Here is a 13690-nt window from a genome sequence, read left to right as displayed (position 1 = left end):
TTCAAAGCTAGAAGATGATATGACCAGTTCATACATTATGAAGAACTATAACTTTGGTACCAAACCTGCAGTCATGAGTAGCTTTTGGATAGCTTTCCAGAGAAACTGTAACTTCGAGTAATAGTGAATTCAGTTTAGGGAGAGAAAAAAGAAAATAAGATTTAACTAAGTAGGGAAAGGATAAACAAAACCCTGTTCTTTAAGTGTGCCTTAGAAATACACAATGAACATCATTATTTTTATTTCACATGTACATATGCATTTTTATTTGCCAAATTCAACTTTGCATGCTCTACCAAGACTTAAGAAGAAAAGAAAAAGAGATACTAATTTAAATGGTTCTAATTCTGCTTATTATATCACTAATTAAGTTTATGTCGGCAGGCAGTCAGGATGCATTCATATCACATGTAGTGCCAGTTGGCTGAACCCAGGGAAAGAATAAATAAGCACTTTTTCACTATTGACCAAAGAACAAACTAGACAAATAGGTAATGTTAGTTTACTTAAAAGTTCTGTTAAGAGCTGTAAAGAAATAGCAACCAACAAAGAGTTGGATAAAATGACAGAAATCATCCACAGAGAAAGTGATGGTGATAGACCAACAAAAAGAGCCAGCCAATTAGAATATTTGTTAATTTGCTAAAGCATTCCAAAAGGTGAAACCTTGAACTTCTGATTATAAACTCATTATGCACCTCTATTTACATTAGTGAGTATATCTTACATTTAGACATACATATTGATGAATAGATGGGCCTCTAGCTTGTTCATCTATTGCCGTGATGGTGAACCTTTTTATAAAAACCGTCCACTCTTGCAATGCTGGTCAACCTGGTCCCTCCTGCGGTAGCGGTAGCGGTAGCGGAGCAACCAAACGGTGCCGTGATTGGCGCACCATGAAAGCTGAAATGCCCACTAGTGGGCAGGAGGGACCAGGTTGACCAGCACTGCAAGAGTGGGCAGTTTTTATAAAAAGGTTCACCATCACAGATCTATTGGAATATGAAGGAACTTTACCAACTCACTGACATTCTATAATTAACAGCTTTCTTCTGTATGCCCACTAATTCAATCAACCTCCTGCTTATTATTTGCCAGAGACTATATTACTGAAATCTAAAGTTAAACGGCATAGATTCTCTTTTAAAGAGATTATGATTGAAAAGAAAAGCATAAAAAATAGTGTAATGTTGATGGGTATGTTAATGTGATGACTAATATAACAGAGGCACATTTAAAGTTGCAGTGTAGTATGAAGAAAGGTACACTTAAGTCTATTTTGAGGCAAGAAGAGTTAACCTTGAATTGGGATAAAGATAAAAATGAATATATCTGTAAGATACCAGGGCAGGCATTCCAGGGAGAGGGGACAGCTTGAGGCAGAGTACAGTCAAACATGGCATTGTCTCAAAAGCAGCAGGTGATCAAGTCTACTTTGCACGTAGGATGGTATGGGGGATGGTATGAAATCATGCACTGTGAAGAGCCTTATATGCTCTTCATAATGAGTTTTAGCTTTTTCCTATGTCATTATTTTTCACGGTGTGTTATGTGTGCCACAGCTGGTACATGTGATGATTTTTGGTATTACATTAATAAAATGTCATTTTAATAGTTATACAGTCGACTCTTGAACAACAAAAGTTTGAACTGCATGGGTCCACTTATGTGTAGATTTTTTTCAATAAGTACTGTAAATGTATTTTCTTTTTCTTACGATTTTTAATAACTTTTTTCCTCTAGCTTTATTGTAAGAAAAATACATATACAAAATGTGTTATATGTATATAATATAATACATATAACATATACATATAATGTTATATGTATATATAACATTATATGTATATAATATAATACATATACAAAAATACATATACAAAAATGTGTTAATTGACTTAATCAGTAAGGCTTCTGGTCAGGAGTAGGCTATTAGTAGTTTTGGGGGAGTCAAAAGTTATACATGGATTTTCAACTGCACTCTGGGTCAGCGCTCCTAACCCCCACGTTGTGTATTTATATGTATTTTATATAAGAAGATACGTGTGGTTTTTAGTGATGTAACTGACAGATGATGAGGGTCTAAACCAGGGCAGAGGTTTAACTGTAATATAGGAGATAGCACAAGCAGGGCTTGGTGATTAATAGGTTATTGGTTGTGGATATTAGGGAAGTTGAGGGTGAATCGTAAGAATTCCTAGGTTTTAGACCTGGTCAGTTGGGGGTAGGGTTCATGGAAATGGAGACTGTAGAAGGAAGAGAAGTATATTCTAGTTGAAATGCCTAAGACAGCTGTCCAATCTGAGCTGGATATATCACTGTGCACAGGAGAGATTTTCTCAAGTAAGTAGTAGTTGAAGTTTTAACAGTTTATACCTAGGCGATGTGTAAAGCAAGGAACTAGAAGCAGGCAAGGAGTGCAGGGTGGGAAGTTGGGGGACAGAGAGTGGAAGAGGAGCCTGCAGAGGAAGCAAAACTCAGTAAGAGTGCTGTTATCACAACCAAGGAGGAAGGTAGTTGCAGGGAGAAGAGACTAGGGTGTGTGGAAAGTGGTTACTCCCGGGGGACGCTGGAAGGGACCAGTATTAGAGAAGGTGATCAAAGGGGACTCTAGACTTTAGCCTTACTTTGTTTATTTTTTATTTAAAAAAATTATTTATAGAAGTAATATATTAAAAAAAATTTAAGCATTCATTTGGGCTTGACATTAAGAATTGGAGAGTACATTTTTACTTTTTAACTGAGAGGCAAGGAGGCAGAGAGATAGACTTCTGCATGCACCCCTACTGGGATCCACCTGGCAAGCCCCCTACAGGGCGATGCTCTGCCCATCTGGAGCCACTGCTCCGTTGCTTTTTAACCAAGGTATTTCAGTGCCTGAGGCTATGGAGCTATCCTCAGCACCCAGGGCCAGCTTGCTTGAAGCATTTGAGCCATAGCTGCAGGAAGTGAAGAGAGAGAGGTTGGTGGAAGGGAGGGGTGGAGAAGCAGATGGTTGCTTCTCCTGTGTGCTCTGACCTGGAATCTAACCCAGGACTTCCACACGCCAGGCTGATGCTCTACTCCTGAGCCAACCAGCGGCCATGGCCTGGAGAGCACTTTAAATGAAGTAGAGTATAAAACTCCAGGTGGCAAGTGGGTCAGATTATTAAAGGCATGTTTGTAAATGAAGCATATAAGATAGTTCTTAGTTAAAGTTACTTTTTTGTTTGTGTTCAGAGAAATCAATGAACTGAGAATCATTTGTTAAAAGAGAATTCTAACTTACTTCTATTACTGTTTGTGTACTCTACTGTCCGTTACATAAAAAGGAATGGAAAGTGAAAAAGATGGGTAGACCTTAACTTTAAAATAATCTGAGTATGAATTTCTTTACCTCCCCACTTGTAACCTTCTTTTGCTCATATTTGTGGAGTAATTAACATTTAATGGGTTCCTACTGTATGCGGGCACTATTCTCTTAAATGTCTATATTTTTTACAGGGTGAGTGAAGAGAATAATATTATTTTCTCTGTATCCTTGGGCAAATATGTACTGTTTCTGATCCTTAATTTTTGCAGCTGTTCAATGGAAATATGGTCCACCTCTAAGATTATGAGGCTTGTAGATAACATAAAAGCATCTAAACTTGAACCTAGCTCCTTGTAGAGGCACCTTAAAAGTATTGCTTTGCTGCCCTGGCCAGTTGGCTCAGCGGTAGAGCTTCTGCCTGGCGTGTGGAAGTCCCCAGTTCCATTCCTGGCCAGAGCACAGAGGAGAAGCGCCCATTTGCTTCTCCACCCCTCCCCCTCTCCTTTCTCTCTATCTCTCTCTTTTCCTCCCGCAGCCAAGGCTCTACTGGAGCAGGGTTGGCCTGGGAACTGAGGATGGCTCCATGGCCTCCACCTCAGGCACTAGAATGGCTCCAGTTACAGCGGAGCAATGCCCCAGACGGGAAGCATCAGCCCCTGGTGGGCATGCCGGGTGGATCCCAGTTGGGCGCATGCGGGAGTCTGTCTGCCTCCACCGTGCCCCCGCCCCCACTTCTCACTTCAGAAGAATACAAAAAAAGAAAAAGAAATATTGCTTTGCTGCTTCCTGCTACCTCTCTGCATTAAGGACCATCTTAACCAACTCTTATGATAGTATACTTGTTCACACCATAAATTGCATATTTAGACTCAAAATCCAATTTGAGAAGCAAACCAGTGTAAGAGGGAAAAAAAGTCTATCACAGTACATTCAAAACCCTAATATAAATATATCATCACTGTTAGCAAAAAAATGAAAATGTGAATTTTGTGAACTAAACAATACTTCTGTGTTAATAACTAAAAATTAACCTGGATTATGTTTTGGCAGTTTCTGTAAGATTTCCTGTCTTTTTACTAATGACAATTTTTTCATTTGTTTTCTACCATTACTTGTGATTGTTCGTATTACAAAAATAGCAGCAGCATGCAATAGTTATCACATAAGATATGGAGTGAAAACTATTTTTGCTACATGACTTAATAGCTATATGACCTTGGGAAAGTTACTTAACCTCTCTGTGCTTCTCTTTCCTCATTTGTAAAAATAATAGTTATCTCTTAAGGTTGTCATGAAGATTAAATGAGTAAATAAATATATAAGAAATGCTTAGAACAGTGCCTGACACATAGTATTCAGTTAATAAATATGATATTAGATGCTGCTTCTGGTTTTGTTGTTTCTATTTGCTGTGGGACTTTTGGCAGTTACTTAACCTCTCTAAATTTCAGTTTCTTCACCTGTAAAATCTATATCATCAATCACTGTGAGGAGGCATAGACAGGATGTATAAAAGAGCACAGAGCCCCCATAGATATTAACTCAAGAAGGTGGTGCAGCTGACAGTGCCATAAAATTCTCAGTTCCATGAATTAGAATGAGCAAATTAGCGGCATTTAGTTCCCAGGAACAAGGGTAGCGAAGTAGTTAAGAAAATTGCGAGTTTCTTCTGTCATTAAATCCCAGGCTTTACTTTTCAGACAGTGCTAAAACAAGTAATTGAAGATGGCCCAAAATATGGATTAAAGAGTGAGCTTTTCTCTGGTCTTCCCCAGAGGAAGATTGTGGTTGAATTCAGGTGAGTGCCCACTCTTCTTATTTCGTCAGCTCTGGGAGTAATGTGGTGAAGTACCAGAGCAGATAGATGATTGTCCATCGTAGATGGGCTCTAGCTGATTGGTGGTATAAAACTTGACAGTAATTGCTATTGCCTCTGCTCTCTGCAGTCAGCCTCTCCTATTTTGTTCACTTCAAACTTGCAGGAGCACAGTCAGTAGTAGGAGCCTTTCCTCAACACAACCTTCTTCCACGCTCTCTGCTGTTCCCAATGTGAAGTGTTTTCACTGAACAGATTAAGGATCTCTGTTGGTAAAATGAGAATCCAGAGCTCAGTTCTGACTGTTAGTAACTGATCTGGTGATCTCATGTGGGACAGTTTTTTTCCTTGGTCTCTTCTTACCTGGAAAATAAGAGCAATAATATTTGTCTTTCCTTACAAAATTGAGGAAATTACATGAAATAGATTTTTTACAAGTCCCAATAAGGTGTCCAAACTGTAATTCATTCATTGTAGCTACTTCGGTTGCCAAAGGAGTTGAATTTGTATTTTCCATTATATTGTGATTCCTTCTCAGTAGGAATATGGTGCCAGAGAATGTCAAATTGACGATTTCAAGTGAATTTTTGTCAAGGCTGAAGCTCTAAACAGATTCAATTTTTCTAATCCTAGAGTAAAAAACTATATAAAAGATCTGTGAAAGCTTAAAATATAAATATATATATATTTATATTTATATATATATATACCTAGTTTGAAAAAAATCAGAGATTACAAAAAGATCTTCAGTGAAAAGAAAGTCTCCTCCCCTTCCCAGTTTTCTGGTTCTCTCGTTTGGCCATTCACCAATACCAGTTTCTTGCTTACTCACCTAGAGATACTGTGTATAATTATAAACAGATCTCACACATTACATATTGTTCTACTCCTTGCTTTTTTCACTAAGCAATGTATCCTATATTCCTTTAATATCAGAACATCCAGGGCTGGTTTGTAATTTTTATTGTTTCATACTATTGTTTATTGATTTTTTAATCAGCTTTATTGAGGTATAATTACATAAAATACAATGTAATTTGATGCCATCTTGCAACATACAATTTGATGAGTTTCGGCAAAGGTATACAAGTTATGTAACCACTACTACAATTACAGTATAAAACATTTTCTGTCTTTTTTTTCTATTTTATTGATTTTTTATTTTATCTGTATTCTCTTTTATTCTGCTTACTTTAGTCTTCCTTTTCTGGTTTCTTAAAGGAAAACCTTAGATTACTGATTTGAAACCACTTTTATTTTCTAATGTAAACATTTTATGCTATAAATTTTTCTGCTTGAGCTCACAGATTTTCTGTTGAGGCAGTCCTAGGGATTACCATGTTTGTTCTTATTCTTTCAGGAATCACAGACCATAACTATCCAGTTTTATAAAATCAGCATTTTCTATACTTTTCTGGCTTCCTGGTTAATTTACCTTTTTCATACTGAAAAACTTACGAAAATTTCAAATAGACACAAAACAGAAAAGTATAAATAAATCCCCTGTGTTCATTACCCAGATTCAGGTCATCAAGATATTTCTACATTTGCTTTATTATCTTTTGTCCTTATTGTTTTGGTTTCCTCATCTGTAAAATAAGAGCTAACAGTACCTTCCTTCACACCTCTTATGTGTGTTAAATGAGTTAATGCATGTAAAGTGCATAATATGCCTTTCGGGGCGTGAGTGCCTTAGAAGCGTTTATATTACTAAATTATTGATTACAACTTCTCAAGCACACACAGCAATGATAAAGGTGTTGATTGACAATTTGGAGTGGTGACTCAGATTTCTGATTATTCTGGGAAGCTTACTGCATAAATATTTTTTATATTTTTCTATTTTAATTTCTGATATAGTATGTATTAATAGATATTACCTATGCAAACTAAATTTCTTTGGTCCTCAATACTTTTTAAAAGGGTTTGCGAATTGGTTCACTCAGTTTAATTTCCAATAGTCAACATTGTGTCAAAACAATATCTCTGAATTTTATCTTTTTATCAATCCCTAAATTACCAAAGGCCTTAGTCCCCAATTGTATAAACTATGGAGACATAACCTGGTTCATTTTAGAACTCTTCTTCTTAGAACATAAATATAACTTTTGCAATTATTTGCAGTTCACCTAATATTGCCAAAAAATTTCATGTTGGACATTTGCGTTCTACCATCATAGGTAAGTGTCATTTCACAGAAATACTAATCATGTCTTTGGGGCAGTATTTGATAATGGTTTAATGCATAAGTAACAATGGGACAAAAATGTTCAAATTTATATGAGTTTGATGCTAATAAAATATTAATATATGAAATGGGAAAAATTGGTTTAGAAGTGGAAAAAAATTTTGTTTCAAAACCAAAAGATTGACTCAGAAACCAGTTTTAACTGGTATGTTTATGATTTTAACTTTTTAAAAATAATTATGCAGATAGAGAAGATTTTTTTTTTTTTAATTTTTTATTTTTTTTTTTATTTTTTTATTTTATAATTTTATTTTTTTAATGGGGTGACATCAATAAATCAGGATACATATATTCAAAGATAACAAGTCCAGGTTATCTTGTCGTTCAATTATGTTGCATACCCACCACCCAAAGTCAGATTGTCCTCTGTCACCTTCTATCTTGTTTCCTTTGTGCCCCTCCCACCCCCTATCCCTCTCCCATTCCCCCCTCCCCCCCGTAACCACCACACTCTTATCAATGTCTCTTAGTTTCACTATTATGTCCCACCTACGTATGGAATAATACAGTTCCTGTTTTTTTCTGATTTACTTATTTCGCTTCGTATCATGTTATCAAGATCCCACCATTTTGCTATAAATGTTCCGATGTCATCATTTCTTATGGCTGAGTAGTATTCCATAGTGTATATGTGCCACATCTTCTTTATCCAGTCATCTATTGATGGGCTTTTTGGTTGTTTCCATGTCCTGGCCACTGTGAACAATGCTGCAATAAACATGGGGCTGCATGTGTCTTTACGTATCAATGTTTCTGAGTTTTGGGGATATATACCCAGTAGAGGGATTGCTGGGTCATAAGGTAGTTCTATTTTCAGTTTTTTGAGGAACCACCATACTTTCTTCCATAATGGTTGTACTACTTTACATTCCCACCAACAGTGGATGAGGGTTCCTTTTTCTCCACAGCCTCTCCAACATTTGCTATTACCTGACTTGCTAATAACAGCTAATCGAACAGGTGTGAGGTGGTATCTCATTGCCGTTTTGATTTGCATTTCTCTAATAGCTAAAGAAGATGAGCATCTTTTCATATATCTGTTGGCCATTTGTATTTCTTCCTGGGAGAAGTGTCTATTCATATCCTCTTCCCATTTTTTTATTGGATTGTTTGTTTGTTTGTTGTTGAGTTTTATGAGTTCTTTGTATATTTTGGATATTAGGCCCTTATCTGAGCTGTTGTTTGAAAATATCATTTCCCATTTAGTTGGCTTTCTGTTTATTTTGTTATCAGTTTCCCTTGCTGAGCAAAAACTTCTTAGTCTGATGTAGTCCCATTCATTAATTTTTGCCTTCATTCTCTTGCCATTGGAGTCAAATTCATAAAATGCTCTTTAAAACCCAGGTCCATGAGTTGAGTACCTATGTCTTCTTCTATGTACTTAATTGTTTCAGGTCTTATGTTTAGATCTTTGATCCATTTTGAGTTAATTTTTGTACAGGGGGAGAGACTGTAGTCCAGTTTCATTCTTTTGCATGTGGCTTTCCAGTTTTCCCAGCACCATTTATTGAAGAGGCTTTCTTTTCTCCATTGTGTGTTGTTGGCCCCTTTATCAAAAATTATTTGACTATATATATGAGGTTTTATTTCTGGACTTTCTATTCTGTTCCATTGGTCTGAGTGTCTATTTTTCTGCCAATACCATGCTGTTTTGATTGTCGTGGCCCTATAATAGAGTTTGAAGTCAGGTATTGTTATGCCCCCAGCTTCATTCTTTTTCTTTAGGATTGCTTTGGCTATTCGGGGTTTTTTATAGTTCCATATAAATCTGATGATTTTTTGCTCTATTTCTTTAAAAAATGTCATTGGAATTTTGATGGGAATTGCATTAAATTTGTATATTGCTTTGGGTAATATAGCCATCTTGATTATATTTATTCTTCCTAGCCAAGAACAAGGTATATTCTTCCATCTCATTATATCTTTTTCGATTTCCCTTAACAATGGTTTATAGTTTTCATTATATAAGTCCTTTACATTCTTTGTTATGTTTATTCCTAAGTATTTTATTTTTTTTGTTGCAATCGTGAAGGGGATTATTCTTTTGAGTTCCTTCTCAGTTGTTTCATTGTTGGCATATAGAAAGGCTATTGACTTCTGTATGTTAATTTTGTATCCTGCGACCTTACTGTATTGGCTTATTGTTTCTAGTAGTCTTTTTGTGGATTCTTTGGGGTTTTCGATGTATAGGATCATATCATCTGCAAAAAGTGATACCTTTACTTCTTCTTTTCCGATGTGGATGCCTTTTATTTCTTTGTCTTGTCTGATTGCTCTGGCTAGAACCTCTAGTACCACATTAAATAAGAGTGGAGAGAGTGGACAACCCTGTCTTGTTCCTGATTTAAGGGGGAAAGCCTTCAGTTTAGTGCCATTTAATATGATGTTAGCTGATGGTTTATCATATATGGCCTTTATCATGTTGAGATATTTTCCTTCTATACCCATTTTGTTGAGAGTCTTAAACATAAAATTGTGTTGTATTTTATCGAAAGCCTTTTCTGCGTCTATTGATAAGATCATGTGTTTTTGTTCTTTGTTTTGTTGATATGGTGTATTACATTAACCGTTTTACGTATGTTGAACCATCCTTGAGATTCTGGGATGAATCCTACTTGATCATGATGTATTATTTTTTTAATATGTTGTTGTATTCGATTTGCTAGTATTTTGTTTAGTATTTTAGCATCTGTATTCATTAGAGATATTGGTCTGTAGTTTTCTTTTTTTGTGCCATCCTTGCCTGGTTTTGGTATGAGGGTTATGTTGGCCTCATAAAATGTGTTTGGAAGTATTGCTTCTTCTTCAATTTTTTGGAAGACTTTGAGTAGAATAGGAACCAAGTCTTCTTTGAATGTTTGATAAAATTCGCTGGTATAGCCGTCAGGGCCTGGACTTTTATTTTTGGGGAGGTTTTTAATGGTTTTTTCTATTTCTTCTCTACTGATAGGTCTGTTTAGGCTTTCTGCTTCTTCTTGACTCAGTCTAGGAAGGTTGTATTTTTCTAGGAATTTATCCATTTCTTCTAGGTTGTTGAATTTAGTGGCATAAAGTTTTTCATAGTATTCTACAATAATTCTTTGTATATCTACGGTGTCCGTGGTGATTTCTCCTCTTTCATTTTGGATTTTGTTTATATGAGTTCTTTCTCTTTTTTCCTTGGTAAGTCTTGCCAAGGGTTTGTCAATTTTGTTGATCTTTTCAAAGAACCAGCTCCTTGTTCTATTAATTTTTTCTATAGTTTTTCTGTTCTCTAATTCATTTATTTCTGCTCTGATTTTTATTATCTCCTTTCTTCGGCTGGTTTTGGGTTGTCTTTGTTCTTCTTTTTCTAGTTCCTTAAGGTGGGAAGTTAAGTGGTTCACTTGGGCTCTCTCTTGTTTGTTCATATATGCCTGAAGCGATATGAACTTCCCTCTTATCACTGCTTTTGCTGCATCCCATAGATTCTGATATGTCGTATTGTCATTTTCATTAGTCTGTATATATCTTTTGATCTCTGCACTTATTTCTTCTTTGACCCATTCATTTTTTAAAAGTATGTTGTTTAGTTTCCACATTTTTGTGGGATTTTTTTCCTCTTTTTTGCAGTTGAATTCTAGTTTCAAGGCTTTATGATCAGAAAATATGCTTGGTACAACTTCAATTTTTCTGAATTTGCTGATATTGTTTTTGTGGCCCAACATATGGTCAATTCTTGAGAATGATCCATGTACACTGGAGAAAAATGTATACTCAGTCACTTTGGGATGAAATGTCCTGTAGATGTCTATCATATCCAGGTGCTCTAGTGTTTTGTTTAAGGCCACTATGTCTTTGTTGATTCTCTGTTTGGATGACCGATCTAGAGCCGTCAGCGGTGTATTGAGGTCTCCAAGTATGATTGTATTTTTCTCAGTTTTTGTTTTAAGATCAATAAGTAGCTGTCTTATATATTTTGGTGCTCCTTGGTTTGGTGCATATATATTAAGAATTGTTATGTCTTCTTGATTCAGTGTCCCCTTAGCCATTATGAAATGGCCATTTTTGTCTCTAAGTACTTTTCCTGTCTTGTAGTCAGCATTATCCGATATGAGTATTGCTACACCTGCTTTTTTTTGGATGTTATTTGCTTGGAGTATTGTTTTCCAGCCTTTCACTTTGAATTTGTTTTTATCCTTGTTACTTAGATGAGTTTCCTGTAGGCAGCATACAGTTGGATTTTCTTTTTTAATCCATTCTGCTACTCTGTGCCTTTTTATTGGTGAGTTTAATCCATTTACATTTAGTGTAATTATTGATACTTGTGAGTTCCCTATTGCCATTTTATATCTTGCTTTCTGTTAGTTTTGTGTCTTGTTTGATCCTTCTCTTTCGTTTTTCTATCTTTTGTTTTTATTTGGTTGTATTCCATACATCTTTCCTCTGTTGCTATCTTTTTTATCTCATGTGCTTCTGTGGTGGTTTTTTCAATGGTGGTTACCTTTGAGTAATGAAAAGGGTCCCTACCCTGTTCATTGTAGCGAACTATTTTGTGAGTACTTTTGCACTCCATCGTCCTTTGCTACTGTTAATCTCCGTCTTCTCCCCCTCTTTCTTTTTGTTGTTGTCACAGTTTAAATTTGGTTTTATTGTGTTCTTCTTGGAGCTTTTACTTGTGGCTCTGTGTTTTTTTTGTTCTTTGTATCTGATTGGAGAACCCCCTTTAGTAATTCCTGGAGTGGGGGTTTTCTGATGATAAATTCCCTCATCTTTTCTGTATCTGTGAATGTTTTTATTTCTCCTTCGTATTTGAAGGATAGCTTTGATGGGTATAGTATTCGTGGCTGAAAGTTCCTCTCTTTCAGGACTTTAAATATTGGGGTCCACTCTCTTCTAGCTTGTAGAGTTTCTGCTGAGAAATCTGATGATAATCTAATGGGCCTTCCTTTATATGTTGTATTCTTCTTTTCCCTGTCTGCCTTGAGAATTTTTTCTTTGCTGTTGGTTTGTGTCAATTTCATTATGATATGCCTTGGAGTAGGTTTGTTGGGGTTAAGAAAACTTGGAGTTCTGTTTGCTTCTTGGACTTGAGGCTTTAGTTCTTTCCACAGGCTTGGGAAGTTCTCATCAATTATTTGTTTAAGTATGTTCTCCATTCCATTTTCTCTCTCTTCTCCCTCTGATATACCTATTATTCTTATGTTATTCTTTTTGATGGAGTCAGATAATTCTTGTAGGGCTATCTCATTTTTTTTAATTTTTGAGTCTCTTTCTTCTTCTCTCTGTTGTGCCTCAAGTTGCTTGTCTTCTATTTCACTAATCCTCTCTTCTATCTGACCTGTTCTATTAGCTAAGCTTGTTACTTCGTTTTTCAGCTCGTGAATTGAGTTTTTCATCTCTGTTTGATTTGTTTTTATAGTTTCAATTTCCTTGGACATATATTCTTTGTGTTCATGGAGTTGTTTTCTGAGCTCCCTATATTGCCTTTCTGTGTTTTCTTGTATATCTCGGAGGATTTTTAGGATTTCTATCTTGAATTCTCTGTCATTTAGCTCCAAGGTTTCCAATATATTAAATTTTTTCTCCATAGATTTTTCCTCATCTAGCTGTGTTACCTCTCTTTCTTTTGTATCCATGATATTCGATTTTCTCTTCCTTAATGGCATCTGAGGGTGGTTTTGTTGATAGTATTAATGAGATTTAATAAAGAATAAAAAGTTAAAAAAAATAAAAAAATAACAAATCGAAAAGAGTTGTTTTTTTTAAAAAAAATTAATAATGAAATAAAGAAAAATAAATTAAATAAAAATTTTTTAAAAAAGGAAATTATTCCCCCCCTCTTTTTTTCCTCTCCTCTCCTCTCCCCTCTTTCTTGAGAAAATCTTGTGGTGGACTGTGAGTTATAACAAACAATGCCTGTGATGGAGGGCCTGAATTGGGGAAAAGTAATAAAGGGGCAAAAAAGAGAGAAAGAAAAAAAAAAAAAAGAAAAAAGAAAAAAAAAAGAGCGTATGGACCCACAAAAAGCAAATAAGGAAAAAATTTGGGTCAAGAATAAAATGATTTGCTTTAGGTGTTGGTTTTCTAAGAGTTATGATGAGAGGAATAAGAGGAAAATGGAAAAATGGGGGGACAAATTAAAAACTTACTATTGTATTTAGTGGAACAAGAACTAGATAATATGGAGAGCCAGGGATGGGAGCACTGCTAATGAGTTAAAAAGGTGAAGTAAAAACCCCCCAAAATGCCACAAACATAGGTTTGAGTCCCAGATAAGATAATTTGTTTGTTATTGAGGTTTGAATGAGAGGAGATGTAAAGGAGAAAGGAAGAAACTAATATAGAGGGAGAAAAGAAAGAGAGAGAGAGA

General features: G+C 35.6%; 1 protein-coding gene across 1 annotated transcript in view; it reads left to right on the top strand.

Annotated features, from left to right (window-relative positions):
- RARS2 (arginyl-tRNA synthetase 2, mitochondrial) overlaps positions 1-13690 on the top strand; it is a 74991-nt gene that overhangs the window by 25026 nt on the left and 36275 nt on the right. Inside the window, exons 5-6 of the mRNA XM_066254239.1 lie at positions 4996-5093; positions 7236-7291. Of these exons, the coding sequence (XP_066110336.1) occupies positions 4996-5093; positions 7236-7291 (154 nt within the window). The remainder of the gene's footprint in view (positions 1-4995; positions 5094-7235; positions 7292-13690) is intronic.

Source organism: Saccopteryx bilineata, chromosome 1, assembly GCF_036850765.1.
Source record: "Saccopteryx bilineata isolate mSacBil1 chromosome 1, mSacBil1_pri_phased_curated, whole genome shotgun sequence".
NCBI lineage: Eukaryota > Metazoa > Chordata > Mammalia > Chiroptera > Emballonuridae > Saccopteryx > Saccopteryx bilineata.
Note: the sequence above shows the minus strand (reverse complement) of the source record. Positions and strands in the feature narration are given on the sequence as shown.